This window comes from Camelus dromedarius, chromosome 21 (genome assembly GCF_036321535.1).
Source record: "Camelus dromedarius isolate mCamDro1 chromosome 21, mCamDro1.pat, whole genome shotgun sequence".
Taxonomy (NCBI): Eukaryota; Metazoa; Chordata; class Mammalia; order Artiodactyla; family Camelidae; genus Camelus; species Camelus dromedarius.
Window position 1 is genome coordinate 11248074 of NC_087456.1, and position 19119 is coordinate 11267192.

The 19119-nt window shown below is 45.2% G+C and overlaps 1 protein-coding gene and 1 long non-coding RNA gene across 3 annotated transcripts in view; both read left to right on the plus strand.

Annotated features, from left to right (window-relative positions):
- Positions 1-15681, plus strand: part of HHAT (hedgehog acyltransferase) — a 282454-nt gene extending 266773 nt beyond the window's left edge. For both annotated transcript variants that reach the window (XM_031438630.2, XM_010992144.3), the window contains exon 12: positions 11692-15681. In XM_031438630.2, coding sequence (XP_031294490.1) covers positions 11692-11777 — 86 coding nt within the window. In that variant the 3' untranslated portion in view covers positions 11778-15681. The remainder of the gene's footprint in view (positions 1-11691) is intronic.
- A 391-nt stretch (positions 15682-16072) lies between these two features.
- LOC135318784 (uncharacterized) lies at positions 16073-18233 on the plus strand. Its single transcript, XR_010377132.1, has 3 exons — positions 16073-16495; positions 16857-17032; positions 18158-18233. It is a non-coding gene; the product is annotated as an uncharacterized LOC135318784 (long non-coding RNA).
- Positions 18234-19119: the final 886 nt, after the last annotated feature.

Sequence of the window (19119 nt, forward strand, 5' to 3'; positions counted from 1 at the left end):
GCTCTGCACTTGTCCGTCGTCCCCTCTGCTCCGAGAGAGCGAGCCCAGTCAGTGTGTGAACAACTGGCAGCAGGAAGCTCTTCCCTCAGCTTCCTACAGATTCCCCCAAAGTCCCTGAAAGGATGCTCTTGGACCAGCAGCATCCACATCCCTGGGGATCGCGTTAGAAATGCAAATCTTTTTTTTACATTTTTTTATTGATTTATAATCATTTTACAATGTTGTGTCGAATTCTAGTGTAGAGCACAATTTTTCAGTTATACATGAACATATATATATTCATTGTCACATTTTTTCCTCTGTGAGCTACCATAAGATCTTGTGTGTATATTTCCCTGTGCTATACAGTATAATCTTGTTTATCTATTCTACAATTTTGAAGTCCCAGTCTATCCCTTCCCACCCTCTGCCCTGTTGGCAACCACAAGTTTGTATTCTATGTCTGAGTCTTTTTCTGTTTTGTATTTATGCTTTTTTTTTTTTTTAGATTCCACATATGAGCGATCTCATATGGTATTTTTCTTTCTCTTTCTGGCTTACTTCACTTAGAATGACATTCTCCAGGAGCATCCATGTTGCTGCAAATGGCATTATGTTGTCGGTTTTTATGGCTGAATAGTATTCCATTGTATAAATATACCACATCTTCTTTATCCAGTCATCTGTTGATGGACATTTAGGCTGTTTCCATGTCTTGGCTATTGTAAATAGTGCTGCTATGAACATTGGGGTGCAGGTGTCATTTTGAAGTAGGGTTCCTTCTGGGTATAAGCCCAGGAGTGGGATTCCTGGGTCATACGGTAAGTCTATTCCTAGTCTTATGAGGAATCTCCATACTGTTTTCCACAGTGGCTGCACCAAACTGCATTCCCACCAGCAGTGTAGGAGGGTTCCCCTTTTCTCCACAGCCTCTCCAGCATTTGTCATTTGTGGATTTTTGAATGATGGCCATTCTGACTGGTGTGAGGTGATACCTCATTGTAGTTTTGATTTGCAAGAAATGCAAATCTTATGCCCACCTGGACCTCCTGTGTCAGAGGCTCTGCAGGATTTTTTTTTTTTGAAAAAAACTGAGGCCTCAAAACCTGGGTTTGAGGCCCGGGATTATAAACTGTATGAAGGTAAGAAATTGTTATTTTAACCCTAAAGTAGCAAAAACCTGTTCTTGAGACCTTCTGTCTATATTCCCATGGGTTTGAACATCGACCCAGCAGTTTACAGGCTTCGAAGCCTGGACAGCTTTGCTCTTACTGTGTATCCTTTGATAAGGTAGCTCTTGGATGGGAAAAGGCTCCTGCTCTATAGCTTTATTAAGATTAAAGCTCTAAGTTTAGCTCTGAAGGCAGGTCTGCAGGCTCAGGACCATTTGATGAATGGCTCCACCATACCGCCAGGCTGGGGCTACGAGGGAACATAGACTTAAATAATGCTACCAGGCCACCTTCTCACTCCCCCCATCAGATCTGAGGATTGCCAAAGTGCTGTCAGGAGAGGGCTATTTTAACGAAGGCAGCAGTGCATGCAGTCATTCTGAATAATTAATGAAATGACAGTAGTGGAGCTGGTGGAGTGGTGCGGGGCGCGCCAGGGCTGGGGAGTCGTGCTTCTCAGATCCTGAGCCAACGCCCTAGGGCTGGAGCCTAATGCACGAGCTGGCTCTCTAAGGAAAAAAACACTCCACCTCCACTGGCCTCTGAGTAGAAAATGCCACCAAAGCAATATATACATAGGATGTGGGGCTGGTATTCAAAATATCTAACAAACGGGAAGACATGGGCACAGACTAATCAGTTCAGAGAGATGGTGGCTGAGTGCCACAACAGTCTGTGTCACCCCTTTCTATGTTGTGTCAGAGGACAGGTCTGGAGGGGAGGCTGGGACCGTGGCTTTTGCTAATTGGTAGGGTAACATACTAGTCTGTTAATATAAGGTGTAGTCTCTGTGATGTGCGCCAGCTGATGTCAGCCCTGCAGGTGCTGTCTGAGGCAGTGCTCTGGGTCAGTGAGAGGGAATATATTCTTTGGCCCCCCCAAATCCATGTCACCATGTCCTCTAACTCTCTCTTCTGCAGCAGCTCCTAGATGCTCTTCATTCCGTTTCCCCATTGGATGTCCTCCGAGCCTGCCCACTCACAAAAGCTCTCTGTGGAGGTTTGAAATTCATCAGCCTCACATTGGTCTTCACCAGGATGGTGATGTGGGCTGTTTTATATATATGTGTCTGTGTGTGTATGTCTATACATATATATATATACACATGCATCTGCATCCCCAGGGATATGGGTGGATATGTTGGTGGCACTTAACGATCGTGATACATCCTTTACATTTGCAGACTAGGCTCCAGCCAAGGCGAGTTTGTCTGGGGAGGTGAGACTTGCTTCCTTTGTAGCCAGATGGCTCTCGGGATGGGAATCTCCTCTTATCCCTTCTTAGAGTGGCTGTGAGTCGCTGGGTGACATTGCTGCTTCATGGGACCAGAAAGTGAGAGTCCATCTGTCCAGCTGTAGGGACCTAGGAGCCAAGCTGAGAGGGTCACGGTGTTCTTCAACCCTCAGGAAAATGGTGACCCAGCAAGGTGACGACTGAGCAGTGAATGAGCCGGAGGCACAGCAAGCAACAGGGTGTCAGAGCCTCTGGCTGGAAAACTTGCCTGGGTGGATGGAGGGAGGAAGCCAGGGCATTGTTAATGGTAGATAAACAATAGATGATTGTAGATAAAACTGAAGGGCAGGCGGAAGTCCTTCAGACTGTTCTCTGAGTAGGATTCAACCTGACACCGTGAGCTTGGGATGTGGACTCTGGGCCCATTTGAGGCAGAACAGCTTCAAGCAAGAAAATCAGTACAGGTTAGCAATTTCTGCCTCAGGGTGCTGTGAGGATTCACTAGGATTGTGTGTTCTCTGTAAACTGCATAATAGATTGCATATTCTTCATAAACTACTCGCCTGTGAACGGACGTCAGTGCTGGGTGACTGGAAGGAAGGGTAAGAAGAGGGCTTCACTGCACAGTTTGTTCATAGGCTGGTCACCAGCCATTCTCTTCTAAAAATGGTTACCAGTGGGATGTGGGCTTTGAAAAAGCCCGTGTAGAACCAGGATGGCAGTCACAGGCTCAGCAGGGTCACCCAGCCTGACGGCAGGGCGGGCCTTTGATGGGGTAATTGATAGCTCATGTACGAGTCAGTCAGTCGCTCAGTTAACTCTGCTCCCATTAGGAAGGATTGATCTCTTCCCCGGATAGGGGTTTGTGCTGATTCGGCTGCTGAACGTGTCTGCATGGTTAAGAGCATTCCTCTGGTCGCCGTCCTCCTCAGAGGCCCCAGTGGGAGAAAGCAGGGTCAGGAGCCCAGTGCTCGGCCCCACACATGGCAAGTCCTCCTGCCCCGAGGGAGCTGAGGGACGGAAGACCTGCCATCATAGGAAAAATGAATTGGACCTTCCTGCTTCCTTTGTTTGAATACTTCGGGGCATATATAGCCAAGGACAGTGCGGTGGAGTGCTGCACCTCTGTGCTTTGCTAATGTTCCAGTATTACCTTAAAATATTTTTTATGACAACTTTGAGAAAAAAATTATGCACAGAAAATATATCCATTTAATGCATTTTCCAGTTGTATATACCCTGAAACACATTCCTATAATCAAGATGCAAAACATTTCCATCAACCCCAAAGATTCCTAGTGCCTCTTTGTAATCTTATTTCTCCCTCGGCTCCAGCCCCAGGCAACCACCGACCTGCTTGTTGTTACCATAAATCAGTCTGCAGTTTATATAAATGGAATAACACTACATGTATGAGTTTGTTGATGGCTTCTTTCACTTAGCATAATTTTTTATTGTGGTAAATTATATATGACATAGACTTTACCATCTTAACCATTTTAAATGTACAGTTCTGTGGTGCTAAGTACATTCACATCACTGGGCAACCACCACCACCGTCCATGTCCAGAACTTTTTTCACCTTGCAAAACTGAAACTCTGTACCCATATAAGAATACTAACTCTCCACTCCTCCCAGCCCCTGGCAACCACCACTCTCCTGTGTGTCTCTGAAGCTGACTACTCTAGGTTCCTTATATAAGTGGAAATCATACAGTATTTGCCCTTTGGTGACTGGCTCATCTCATTTAGCATAATGTCTTCAAGGTTCATCATATAGCATTTGTCAGAATTTCCTTTTTAAGGCTGATGAGTGCATTTTATGTAAATACCACACTTTGTGTGTCCATTCATCTCTCAGTGGACACCTGGGTTGCTTCTACCTTTTGGCTGTTGTCAGTAGTGCTGCTGTGAACATGGGTGTACAAATCTCTCTTCTGATTGTTGCTTTTAATTCTCTTGGCTATACGTGTGATAATTTTATGTTTGATTTTTTGAGGAACCTCCATACAATTTTCCACAGTGGTTGCATCACTTTACATGTTATTTTTTTTAAGTGTTAGTATTATTTTAGTGTCTGTTTTTGTGTGCAGTTTTTTTCTTATTGAATAGTCAGTTTACAGTGTTGCATCAGTTACCGGGGTAGGGGGAAGGAGATGGGAAGGGATAAATTGGGAGTTTGAGATTTGCAGATACTAACTGCTATGTATAACATAGAGAAACAACAAGTTTCTACTGTATAGCACAGGGAACTGTATGCAGGATCTTGTAGTAACCTGTAATGAAAAAGAATCTGAAAAGGAATATATGTATGTATGTATATGGATGACTGAAACATTATGCTGTACAATGTTGCTTTTCTCTTAATGTATATATGTATTTATTGACGTATAGACAAGTTACAGTGTTGTATCAGTTTCTGGTGGACAGCATAATGCTTCAGTCATACATAAATATACATATATTCATTTTCGTATTTTTCACCATAAATTGCTACCTTGCCAAATTCTTGTATCAGCTCTAGTAGTTTTTGTGTGGAGCCTTTAGGGTTTTCTATATATAGTATAATGTCATCTGCATATAATGACAATTTTACCGTTTTTCTTCCAATTTGGATCCCTTTTATTTCTTAGTCTTGTCTAATTGCTATGGCTGGGACTTCCAATACTGTATTGAATAGAAGTGGGTAAGAGTGGGCATCCTTGTCCTTGTTCCAGATTTTAGCAGGAAGGCTTTCAACTTTGCACCATGGGGCATTATGCTGGCTGTAGGTTTGTCATAAATAGCTTTTATTATGTTGAGATATGTTTCCTCTATACCCACTTGGGTTAGAGTTTCTATCATAAATGGGTGTTGAATTTTATCAAATGCTTTTTCTGCATCCATGGAGATGATCATGTGATTTTTGTTCTTTCTCTCATTGATGTGGTGAGTCACGTTGATTGATTTCTGTTTGTTGAACCATCCTTGTGACCCTGGGATGAATCCGACTTGATTGTGGTGTATGATCTTTTCTATGTGCTGTTGGATTCTGTTTGCTAATATTTTGTTGAGGATTTTTGCGTCTATATTCATCAGTGAAATTGGCCTGTAATTTTCTTTTTTGGTGGTGTCTTTGTCTGGTTTTGGTATCAGGGTGATGGTGGCTTCATAGAATGAGTTTGGGAGTGTTTCCTCCTCTTCAGTCTTTTGGAAGATTTTGAGAAGGACTGGTATGAGCTCTTCTTAGTATGTTTGATAGAATTCCCCAGTGAAGCCATCTGGTCCTGGACTTCTGTTTGCAGGGAAGTTTTTTTTATTGCTGCTTCTATTTCACTTCTAGTGATCGGTCTGTTAAAGTGATCTATTTCTTCTTGATTCAGTTTTGGTGGACTGTATGTTTCTAGAAACTTGTCCATTTATTCTAAGTTGTCTAGAAGCTGTTTTGGTGGTGATGTGAGCAAAAAGCTGACTGAAGTGGACTGAGAAGTGAGTGGAGGAAGCAAGAAGGGACTACTTGTACTAACTCCCTCCATGATGAAGACGTCAAAGAGGTAACCAGTAACAGTATGGAATCAAGGGAGTTTTCTTGGTTTGATTTTCAGAAGATGATAAACTTGACTAAGTTTATCCTTTCCATAAATTTATCCAAATGAGAAGTAGTGATACATAGAAAAGAAAGAAGAGGATTTAATAAACTACCTATACTGATTATTGTTATTATTAGACAGTTGTTTTTTTCAAATCAGTTAAGAAAGGTGAAGAAATATACATTAATACTCTATTTTATAATCACATAATTACCTTCACCTGTGCACTGAGTTTTTTTTTTTTCACATGGGTTGCAATTACCACCTGAGGTCACTTGCTTCCAGCCTAAGAACTGCCTCAGAATTTTTTATAAGGTATGTCTGCTAGCAGTGTATTCTCTCAGTTTTCTTTATCTGGGAATATCTTTATTTTGTCTTTACTTTTTGAATGATAGCTTTGATGGATTTAGGATTCTTAGTTGACAGTTGTTTTCTCTGAACACTTTAAATATGTTTTTCAACTGCTTTCTAGGCTGTTTGGTGTTTGAGAAGTCAGTTGAAATTAAATATCTTAAACCTTATTAAAAGAATCCGTATATACTCTCATGTTAATTTTAAAATTGATGCTGAAAATACAAAACGCTGTTTTTCTTTTTAAATTTTATACAAACTGGAAGGCAGGATATATAATGAGCCAAAGAGTATTAATTGTTTAAAAACTATTTATTTACTAAAACTTCTCCCACCAGTCAAAAGATACAAGTCCCTCTTTCTCTACCCTTCACAAGTCATGATTTTTCTTGAGAAACAAAACATCTTCATAAAACAATAAAAAAATTTTGTATGAAATTGCTGAAAACAGTTCGGTAATATGGACCTGTGGATTTAGGAGTGTCAGTTATCTACTGTGGTCTTGAAGGGCTGTTTTATTTTTGTTTGTTTTTATTTAAAGTGGGAGCGCTCCTGTGTAGACTGCGTGCGTCTAATAGTTTTGCTGCGAGGGCTGTTCTCAGTATGGATGGCTGCCACGTCTTCTGTGTGTGTTGGCTGTTATCCCTTTGATTAGGGGTATGGTTGGTGCTGTGGTGATCGGAGCCTGCCTTGATTCTTGTTGAGCGGGGCCTCCTTTTTCGTTCTCCAGTTGTCACAGCCTTGACAGGGGCTGGGTCTGCTCCCCTGTTGCTGGAAAAGAGGCTTCTAGACCCGTTTCTGAGCTGTGGTGTGATTAGGCAGGGTTGGAGCACTTCAGCTGAGAAGAGTCACTGAGTATACTTCTGTAGGAGATGTCCACTGGGACGTGCCCTCTGTGGTGTTGTCAGTCACTTGTTATGCGGGCTTACAAAGAACTCTTTGTTGACGCTGCCTTTGTCCCTGCCTTAGCTGCAGGAAGGTCAGCCACCTGCTCTGGTGTCCCCCAGGTTCTGCTACTTTCTCCTCAAGCCTCAGAAGCTCCGCTTCTGTCCCTGCTGACCTTCTGGCTGGCAGGGGGTGTCCCAGTGTGAGGGTGTCTTTTTGCCACTCCCTCCCAGTGGGACTGGTCCCTAATTAATTTTCTTTTTTCCTTTTACCGAATTTTGTGAGACTCCTGTATTTTGAAGCGAGAGACACTCTGCCAGAGTTCAGTAGGTGTTCTGTGCGATTCAGTGGGTTTGTACATATAATTCTTGGTGTGTTTGTGGGAGAGGTGAGCTGTGAGTCTCTCTACGCTGCCACCTTGGTGCCTCCCCTCTACAGCGTTACTTTTTAAACAAAGTTTTTCATTAGACCTGCTTCTTGTTCTGATTATCTCTTCACTTTCCAGAAAGCCAATTTGACATATCCTTTGACTTCTCATGGCCCTGCATGCTAATGGTCTCTTCCTTCAGTATCCTGAGCCTCTGCCTTTCTAGTCCTTTCATATTAGTGTAATTGCTCAGAGAGTTGCTCAGCCATAATAACCTCAAGTAAAATTACATGGCTCACTATTTGCTATAGCCAGTGCCCTCTGTGTCCTACGTGCTTCTCATTAGCTCTAGTTATTATACAATTTACCAATATCCTGTTAACAATATCATGATACAACCACCCACAGTATATTAACACCATCTATTACATACCTACAGTGGTCCTCCTAACTGAATCCATTTTGCTGTACATCCTACTTATATGCATTTAGCTCTGTCTGTCAGATAATCTGTCCTATTAATGATGTCCCCTGATCTTTTGCAACTGTTGTCTGACTCACTAGCATCCTCTTCATAATATCGTCGATGCTGCTTAGCTGTCATCCGTTAAAACTGTTCACCTGTTTGTATCTTGTTAGGTCCAGGTTTCAAAAGCCTACCACCAGGAAGATACATACATCATTGACTTTGGAGACCTAACTATGGATGTGCAGAGTGTGCAGGGGGCTTCAGCCTAAAGTACCCTCTTAAGAAAGATCTTTTCCTTTGACCAATACAACACAGCCCACCAGGCTTTATGAGCCACATTAATGGAGTGTGTGCACGCACGTGTGCACAGGTGTGTGTGTATGCATTGCATGGGGTTGAGGATGTGGGGAAATGGGAGTTTACTGGACACTTAGGACTGGAAAGCTTGGTGAGAAGGGACAGCATGGAAGGAGAAACTTCCTGGGGAAAGGCCAGGGGGAGAGAGGACCGCAGGATGAGGTCAGTGCTCATTTGGCAGGACAGAACCCTTTTGACACCATCTTTTTTGTTAATGGCTGACCAGCCTGGATGACTGTGCATCACAGCAACCGTTGAAATGTTGCCAGAATGACAGACCATCCCAGTTTCTTTTCAATTTCATAATCCTGTGCTTAACTGAGCCCTGATGGAGAGGGTGCACTGCCCCAGGCATCCCCTCTTGCTGGGGCCACGTCAGCACTTGGAGCTGCCACAGTTGAAGACCTTGTATCTACAGGCAACCACAGAGGAAGATGTCCAGGGCAGGGCCAGGCACCCAGCAAGTGCTCACAATTGAAGGCAGTGGAAGGGTGACTTGTGGCATCTGTCTTTTCCTTGTCATCATATATCTTACTCTTGAGGTCAGGAAAGGAGAAGGGGTCCTTAGCAGCTACTTGAGGTTGCTGTCTGTAGAAACAGCTTGTGCGTTAAAAAGTCCAATGAGCTATGTGTGCATGAGAGAATTCTTAGATAATCCTTTGCATTGAACACTTCTTAAAAGCGCCACAAAATCTGTGATCTTAATTTTTTTTTCACATGCTTTTGTTTATTTTTGATCTCCCATTGTGTATATGGAGAAACGGAGGCCCTCCTAGGGTCTCCTAGAAGAGCCAGGATCACTGCTGTCTAGGTGCCTCCCTGCGTGGCATGCAGTCAGGCAGGGACAATTGCCAGGATCCAGCTGTGGTCCAGACTGAACATGTACGTGCCTCCCTCTGGACAGCGTTGGGGTCGCTGGTCCTTGCAGTTCTGCGTGCTGGGCAGAAGCCTTCACAGGGCTGTCCCTTGACACCCACAGGGTCAAGCCCGGCTCTGCGACGCCCCAGGCCCGGATTTGTGTAAATGAAACACCCCCATTTTCCCACCCCCCGCAGCCAGCCCGTGTTTACCAAACATCCGCTAATGCCTCACCCTCAGCACAGCTGACGTCTGGGTCTGCTTCCTGTACCTAAAACCCCGTCCTCTCTTGCTGCTCCCTGAGCTGACCGAGAAACAGGTGTTGACAGGTCCCCTGGCATCTAGGTCTGAGCCACAGAGATGAGGGTCTCTAGGCAGGATGGGTCCATCTTGAAGCTTGAAAAAGTACCCGGCTGTACTGGGCTGAATAGTGCCCCTCCCCAATACATGTGTACCTGGAACTTCAGAACGTGACTTTGTTTGGAAATAGGGTTTTTGCAGGTGTAATTAGTTAAGGAACTTGAGAAAAAGTTCTTCTGGCCTCCAAAATGTGAGAGAATACATTTCTGTTCTTTGAAGCCACTAAGTCTGTGGTAATTTGCTCCAGCAGCCATAGGAGGCTCCTGTGCTGGCTGCCTGGCAGGTGGGAGGTGGGGCTGCAGGGCTGGCCCTAGAGCCAGGCTGTTGGGGGTCCTCTGCTCCCCTCACTTCGCTTGCCTTCAGGGCCTGGGACAATTCTGCGCCGAGCCAGTCCAAGGAGCAAGTTGAAAACAAGAGTTAAGAGGAAGACCAGGGCTTGCTTTCCCCATTGTCACTCTCATGTTGGTGGAGAGAGACTTCTGTACCCTCTTCACACCGTCACTACCGCCTTTGTTTAGTGCCCTGCCACGGGCCAGGCACCGTGCAGGTTGTTACATCGTTTCACACAATCCGTATGTCTTAGCTCGGGCCACCATAACAAATTACCACAGACATTTCTCTCTCTCAGTTCTGGAGGCTGGAAATTGTAAGATCAAAGTTCCAGTGGATTTTGTTCCTGGTGAGGATCCTTTTCCTGACTCACAGATGGCGGCCTTCTCACTGTGTCCTTATAGAGCAGACAGAGAGGAAGATAGCTGCCTGGTGTCTCTTCTTGTAAGGGCACTAATCCCATCCTGAGAGCCCCACCCTCATGACCTCATCTCAACCTGTTTACCTTCCAAAGGCCCCACCTCCAGGTACCATCACACTGCAGGTTAGGGCTTCAACGTATGCATGGAGGAGTGGGTACCCAGTTCAGTCCATGGCACCTTATAAGGACACTGTTAAATAAGTTGCTCTGTCCCTCCTGGTTTTACATTTGAGATTCATTATGTTGCTCAAGGTCACACAGCTGGCAAATGGCAGAGCCAGGATTTGAACTTGTGTCTAATTCCATTTCAAGGACTGCATACTTAACCACTATGCTATGCCGATCGAACCCAAGTCATAATAATAATGGCAGCTTATGGTCGACATAGAAAAGAGCCTGCTAGAGTTATACTAACCCACAGTGGCTCCCAACTGCCTCCTCCCTACTTCTGTCCCTACCCTGCCCGCCCCTCCCTGTGCAGGAGTCACATCACATGATCCCTGTTTCTTGGATGACCTGTGATGTTCACACGTCAGGTGGTCTCTCTGGTAGCTTGTCCCTGTCCCTTTCCATGTGGCAAGGGACACCCCACACGGCCCAGTTTAAGTGTGCTCTGTACACATCATTACTGAGCACATGTTACATGGCTCGTAAATCCCACAGGAGTGTGTTTGTCTTTTCCAAGCTGGTGTTGGGAGCACCTTTGACACAGGACTAAGCCTTTCTTTTTTGGCATCTGGTACCTTCCACAGCACCTCTGGCTCTCCAGGCCCCTAGTAAGCATTTGAATAAGTGAAACACATAGAAAGCATGGAGGTCATTAAGCAACAAATACGCAGCAGAAAGGGTTGTTAATTTTTTAAAAAAGAAGAAAGAAAAGAACATCAGATATTCTAAGACAAGTGCTTGTTGAAGGAACCACTAAAAGCTTGACTTTCGAACGCAAATGTTTAATTTAGGCTCGTTCTTCTGCGTGCTTACAGATGGCACTCAATTCGAAACAACGGTCCGTGTGTATTTTGAGATTTACTGTGGGTCTCGTGCACTTTTTATCTTTTTGATGATTAACTGCTTTGGTTTCTAAATATGTGTTCTTTAAAAGCTTGTCCTATTTCTAAACATAATTTGCATGTGCGATAGTGCACCCCTCGATTTTATGCTGACCCCAGTGGGGACGTAGGGGTCAATTTGCTGGCCTTCCAGTTAGAGCAGACTTTCTAGGAGGCACGTGTCTTAATGCATTAACCAAGGCCCATGCTGTTTCTGCAAAGTTTGCACTCGTGGGTGGTCCTGCCTCAGGCATTTCTAACTGCTCTTCCATCTCTGACCTCCCCCTGCAGGTTGGCCGTGGGTGACCCTCTCTGTCCTGGGATTCCTGTACTGCTACTCCCACGTGGGCATTGCCTGGGCCCAGACATACTCATAAACTAATGCCGCCGGCCCCTGTTGCTGGCTTCCAGGGCAGATGGTGCTTCACTCTGACCTCGCACCCCAAGGTAACCTCCAGGGGACCAGTGCTTGATCTGCTCATCTTTTCTTGAAGTCACCTCTTTCCAAGACTGGATGCTTGAGCTCACATAACTTTGGGAACTTAGAGATTGTCTCCCCCAGCTCCATCATTTTCTTGTCAAGGAAGCTGGGGTCCAGAGCTGTAAAGTGTCTTGCTTAGCTACACATGGTGACACTGTGATCCAGGACCCAGTTCCAAGGGGCCCGTCTTTCTCCTTTACCAAGAATTAAATGGAAGACATTTCTTGACTGAGGCAGAGAAATCCTGATTAGTGATGGACTTGTCCTCCACCGGGCAGTATTTCTGAAACATGTTGGTGGTGTTGAAGTAACCCCCCCTCCCCCCGTTCTCCCCTGTCCTGCAGTCACGTCTCTAGAACCAGCACTGGGGTTTAGCCTCACACTTTATCTCCTCAGCAGGTAGGTAACAGAGCCACAGCTGTGTGTCTAATTCCCCGGGCAGAGAGGACAGAACGTGTTCTGTGGCATCACAAGGAGTCCGTACCCAAGGAGAGCTGTTCTTTGAGCTTCACCAGGGTGATCTACACTTGGCTGCTTGCTTCCTAGATTTTCAGAGAAATATAAACATGGCAGTTCCCTACTTGACAACTAATTGTTCAAGATATTAAAAAAAAAAAGCAGAATTAAAAAAAAAAACCAGGGAATAATGTATCCATAGACAGGCGCTATCAGGCAAGTCACAGAGGGTAAGGATGACTTCCTGTGGCCTCTCCGCTCTTTACGCACGTCCCAACAGCCGTCTTCCCACCGACTGGCTTATACTCAGTGGTTTATGTTTTGTTGTGTTTTGTTTCAAATACAATAGAGTCTTTTCCATCACATAGATAACCCACATTTTTGTAGAATTGTTTTGAATATTTTAAGGCAAATGTTTACAATCTAAACACACTGACATAATTCTGAATTATTCACTGGAAAGATGCCGGCAGGCCACTAATGGCCTCAAGTGGTAGATAATTCAGAATACTTCTATTTGGTTTTGGCTTTTTTGTTTGTTTGCTTTGAAGGGGCAGGGGTTAAGTGAAGCAGCTTTAAAATTTGAATCCATAGTGTACCCAATTATGGGAGAACCGGAACATCTCAGGCCCAGGAATTAATTGTCATTGAGGGGAAGGTGCACTTGGACCTGCTCTGTGCCCCACTGTCTCACATTGCTCATTTGGTATTGTCCTTGTGTCCTGGCTATCGTTATTAGCTCAGTGAGGTCTAAACTCCTAGAGTGCAGGACCAGTCATTTTGCTGGTGTCCTTTCTTCCTAGCCACTCTGCTTGGAAGAAGTGGGGAGGGGACCAGAGGTGGACGACAAGGAGTGGGCACACACCATGTTAGCTGCAGAAGACAGAGGCTGGAGGGAGACAGGCAGGACCAGGGCAGCTGGGTTAGTAAAGGAGAAAGAGACACAGGCTGGTGAATCCAAGGTACTGGAAAGTTTTAAGGAGGCGGTAAGGTTGAGTTAGTGAGCAGGCGAATGAATACAGTACAACTTCATGGGCTTTTAACACTAATTCAAGATCTGTAGTCAGCCAGAGGGCATTTGGTTGAAGTTGACCTGCAAGGGAAGAGCTTGCTAAGGGAAAAAGGTAGTATGAAGATGATTGTAAGGATGTGTCTAATATATGTGCATATAGATATATAAAACGCAAAATATTTTCAACTCTTCAGACACCATTTATATAAAAACAAATAGGCTTATTCACTCATTAAACTGTACTGGAAGAGTCAGTGAATATACTTGAAAGCAATAATCCTGAATTTCTTTTAAGCTATTATATGATTTAGAGTGGGTCTTAGGAATTAGTAAATGATTACTGTGTTTAGCTGTATGTATACCGAAGCCTGATTAACCAACAGGTGGATTATCCAGAACCACTGTTCTCTTAACTTGAACCTCTTGCTGTCCTCCAGCTGTAACGTGGAAATGATAATATGTCTCTTTTCATGCCTGTGACCTCAGCTCTTGGAGTTGCTTTAAGTTAAAGACCCTTGAGGTGTCTGGGCAGACAGAGCAGTTCCAGCTGAGGAACATCTGACGTGTCACTTTCCATAGTTAGCAGCCCTGACCACAGGGCTGGGGAACAACTAGACAGATCCTAAGGTTGCTTCTAGCCCCAGGATCTTCTGACTCCCACCTGGTTCTGTGGGCACCTCGGACAGCTCCAAGCGTGATCGCCATGGTGATCCCCAAGGAGGCGCGTAAAACATCTGAAGGACAGACAGATGCTGGTCATTTTGACTAATTCTTGGGACCATGCAAGAAGACTGAGAGGTATTTCATTATTTCTTCAGATCAATTTGTTCGAAGTGACAGCAGAAAAAGCCTTTTGTTCTATCAGACTGCAGACCTAGGAAGAAAATATATCAATCATATAATAATTGTATAATGATCTATATATTGGGAGAATAGTAATTTAGTGGCAGTGGTTTTCTCCTTAGAGAAATTGAGGCTGCTTATTGCTTATTTAAAATAATAATCATTGACTTTAAGAAATTAACTGTACTATAATGAGTTTCTTCTCTATCAAATGTATTCCTACAATAGGGCCAACTCATGAGAAACCAGATTATCTTGACAGCACTGGCCTTTCTCAGTGCATGTTGCGATGGCTCTGTGAGGCCTTTCTTCAGGGAAACTGTTATTTTAAAACAAACCAACAAAATCCCTCTTTTTTATGGTTGAAACCATTTGGCACCCAAAATGTAGTATCTGTTCCTTGGCTCTGTATCACTGGTCCTTTTGACTAATTATAAAAATCATATTCACAAAGAAAGATTTTTTTTCACTGTTGAGGATATCTAAAGAATGCAATATTTAGTGCTTTCTTAGGTGAGACTTTTTAAAATGAACATCAATCATTTAGAATTTTAAAAAATCACGCTTAAATTAGTTTTATTATGCTTTTCTGCACTGTAAATAATAGTGTATGAGAAAGTGATTAAAAGTACTGGATTTATATTGCGGCTGTGTGAAATCCGTGTGAAATCAAGGAGGGTCCTGAATAAGGCTTGCAAATCACAGATTCCTCATCCCTGAATTACATTCTGCTGTCTATAAAAAGAATGCCATTTTTGAAATGTCCATTGGTATTAAATAAGAACTATTGGTGGTATCATGGAGAATCTTGCCATGAGCAGGAAGCAATGCCCATTAGACCACAGCAGAACTGAAACAGTGCTGGTGGATAGGACTAGTTTAGGGGCAAGCGGTCCTCTACCTTAATAGCTTCTGAGACCATCAATGAATTAAAGCACAGGTCAGCACTCCTATTGTTAACACTGAGTCATTCTGAAAAGATTCAGTTAAATTTTTGTAGTATATTTTAAAGGTGGAAAAGCATTAATACACAAATTTCAACCCAAATTGTTCAAGGTTAAAAAGCTCAGCCCTAGGTGGGAGGTCACCTTCAGTTATGTGTTAAATCAACATGCTGTACCCCAATTTTCCAGTGATGCCAGGGTTTGAAGGCATCTCTGTACGTTTGTGTAGCAGGTAACTATTTCAAGATCATACGGCAGGGCATCTTCACCCCCATTCTCTCACTGTGCAGTACTTTGACACACAATCTTGGTGTCTCTAGAATTTTAAGTTCTCAAAGACCCCACAATTACAAGTGCTGTCCAAATTAGAGCTCCCCAGGCCCCTGACAAGGAGAAAGTACCACCCGCCTGGTTCTGTCATCTCAGGTCAGACCACCCAGTTCAATGCCTTGAACGTACATAAGGAAAGGCAGCAGCACTCATGTATCATCATGTATAAAATAGTTTATTACCATAATAAATAAACTTTTTTTTTATTTTACAAATGTCATTTGTGCTTGTTTAAAAATGTTGAGAAGGGGGTAACAATGGAGGGGCCCATGTTTCTCTTAACATTCCCCAAGCTGCAGTCATACCGTGGAGTCCTGGCAGCATCCTCAGCTGACCACAAAAACAGTGTCAGCTCATTTGCACTTCTGTTGGTGCATGCTCATTTGGACAAGGTGGCAGATGCAAAGGAAGAAGAAAAACCCAATGAAGGATTTGGCGGGATGCAACGGGAAGAGTGTTAATATCAGGAGGGCCAAATGACGAACTGTTCGTGAGTAGAAGTGTCCTTGCGGTGGTGGAGAAATGTCAGATCTGGGCAGTCTCCATCGGATGCACGAATACCGCGTCTGAATAGTAAGAGAATACATTCATGGGGGGCGGGGGGGGGGGTTACATCTTTCTTCACATAAAAGCAGTTCACATCCTGATACAAGATCTGTGAGCTTCTCATTGAACAACTAACTGATCTGTTGGCTGACTCAGAAGTCACAGATAAAGAGGCAATGGCTCTAGGAAAACTTTGAGGGCGGGCGGGGGGCACCTCCCAGGTCCGGCACCTGTCGGCTATTCAAGTCCAGTTCTAGAGGTTCCAGAGGGAGTCTGATATGCTCGCATGAGAGTGAAGTTTCATTCGAAACTCATTTAAGCTGGAGACAAATTCACATTGATTCTTTTGAACCGTAGGTGGCGGCAATTAAAACGTCTCAACATGAACACACTGGGTGAGAAAACGGTGCTTTCTCTGATGGCTGCAGTTGGTGCTCAAAGGACAGTGAAATCTCCGGTTGGAGGGCACAAGAGCTGGTGAAGGTAGTTTTTACTGAAGCGAGCAAGAAGGCAGTGCAATGATGGAGAGACAGAAGAGAGGCCATCCGGGCGCCGGAGTGTTCCCTCTGTGGGCCTCCTCTTTAAGCAACACTATGTAAGGAGGGAGGTGAGGGGAAAGAGTGTTGGCAGCTCCATCACAGTTGGAGTTCCATTCAAGGGTCTTAAGGCTAAACATCTTTATTGCAAAAAAACACTGTACAAATCTATCCATCAAATGAACATGGACTTGTATCGCCACCAGGAGGGTACACGTGTCATAGGGTGGTCCGAGCAGCAAGGGGAGAGGAGGCTCCTCCTCCTCCACCTACCTACCTACCTGGCTTTCATTTTACTCCCCACACAGGCTTGGACAGTTACAGAGCTGGTTTTGTACTTTCCACCTAAGGATTGAGAAGGTGGAGAAGGTGATTGCTGGATAGGGCGGTGTGATGGAATGTGTTTTTATTCTGAGCTGTGCTAACTCCACTTCTGAAAGAGGATTCCAGCAGACAGCACAGAGGATGCTCTAGAAGGTGGAAGGTAAAACAAGCCCGGGAATTAAATGACAAGAGATGGGAACAGTTTTGAAATGCTTGTTGTATGTAGCATCAGAGTTTTTGAAAAGCCCCGGGTTGCCTACTGCTAAGCTACAAACTCTTTGCACACAGATTTCATCTGACATCTAGAATATAAAGAATGGACTTAGAGGGAGAATCAAGCCAGAGAGCGTGAGTGTGAGGGAAGGGGATGGATGAAGGTGGAGATATCAGAATTGTGCATGGGACCAGGGCTCCTCAACTAGACGGCTGCCTCGCTGTCCTTCCTCCAGGAATCTCGTCATAACCTGGTGGAGGAGCTCTCGACCAAGAACCAGTGTACTGTCTTGTTGACCGTCTTATTTCATAGACTCAAGCCCCGCTCCCACGCTGCCATCAGCAGGGGGAGGGCATGTTCAGCAAACAACCAAGTGGTAGGGGCAGGACCTCCTGCTCCCAACAGCCTGCCAGGAGGCTCTCTGGGAAATGGAGCCTCCCTGTGCATAACGTGCAAAGTAAGGAGTTTATGGAAGAGATCAAGTACCCAGCAATGACTGGGCAATGGTAGAAATACATCCTGTTCCCTTCCCTCAAAAAGGAAAAAAAAATAGCTCAGGTAAACCTACATCTCATAGCAAAACTTGTTCTAAAGTCTAAGTCTAAAGGTTGGGTCCAATACCCAAACGCCTTTGGTTTCCCTGATCTCTCTTCAGCCACCAGATAACTGTACAGGGGAAGGCTGAGTCAGTGGTATCTGAAGCTCGTGGTCCTTGCTTGGGAGGCCAGCGCAGCATCTGGGCAAGAGTAGGTAGGTAGCACAAAGCAGCCCGTGGCCAAGTGCACGTCATAAAAATGCAAGGGAAGGTGGTTTGGCTCATTAAAAAATTTTTTTCCTTTCCCCAGAGAAAAACCATTATAGCAAAAATCCCCCAAATCCTTGACTGGAGAAGAATAAAAGCATAGACAGCCACCCCAGTGGTGCTCCCACCGTCACCCCCAGGAGGGTGTGTTGCAGGCCCTGGGACCCCGAGAGGAGTCGATCCAGGCTGCTTGTCACTAGCCCAGTTTGACTCCGAGGAGTCGATCCAGCAATACATTCATGAAGTGTGATTTTTTCCCCTCTAAACAGGTCTGGACTTCAAAGCCTCACCCATCAGCATCTTTGCCCCTCAGCTTGACAGCCCTGTACTCCCCAGGCAGAGCTGGAGGGCAGGGCCTGCAGGGAGCTGCACAGGAGCCTGCCATCGAGTCCCGGAGAGCGGGGCAGCCGGATGCGGGAGGTATCAGGGCCCTCGCCCCACCTTAGAAGCAGGCTGACGAGCAAGTTTAAGGAACGGCACACTAGAACAAACTAGAACGTTTCAGGGCCAGCTGGCAGATGGAATTCCAGCTATTTTACAGGACTGGCTGGCAGCTTGTCAAGTGAAAGAGGCTGAAAGCCCCATCGCTTAGCCAGAGTGATAAACAGTCAGGGCTCGGCCTTGGGAAATGTCACGTCCTCCTCTTTGCAGGCTGCCGTCTAGGGCTGAGACCTTACTGGGCCCACCCCATAAGCCTCCTGGGAGAAGCTGCAAAAGTGTGCGGGGCCTGTGGGAAAGAATCCTGCTCCCCAGGACTGTCTGTGCCAACCCTGGGGACAGCTCCTCTCTGCACAGACAACTGAGGTCCAAGTCCCGGGTCATGCCATGGCCACTGAGTGGGCGCTGGGGGAAGGTGGGCATGGAGAGGGGGCTTTCAGAAACACTAGCTAGCTTTGGTAGGGCAGGCCCTGACCTTCAGGCCCCCTTCCGTCCTGAGGATGGGATGACCGTGGCGTAACACGTGCAGAAGGTCAGTGCCCTGGATAGTTCCATGCTGGCACTAACGGTCCAGATCACTCGCACGCCTAACTTACTTCACCCTTTTGAAGCTGAGTTTTTAGAGTCTTGACCCCTCTTTGCACTTTTCTCTGGGAGAGACCTCTTCTCTTGCCTTTCTCAGATGCCACTGAAAGGAGCCCAAGGATTACCCGACCCCAGGTGAAGGCGAGGCAGTGGAGGGTCCCGAGCATGGTGGCATAGGGACTTGGATGACCCGTAGGTGGCTCCATGA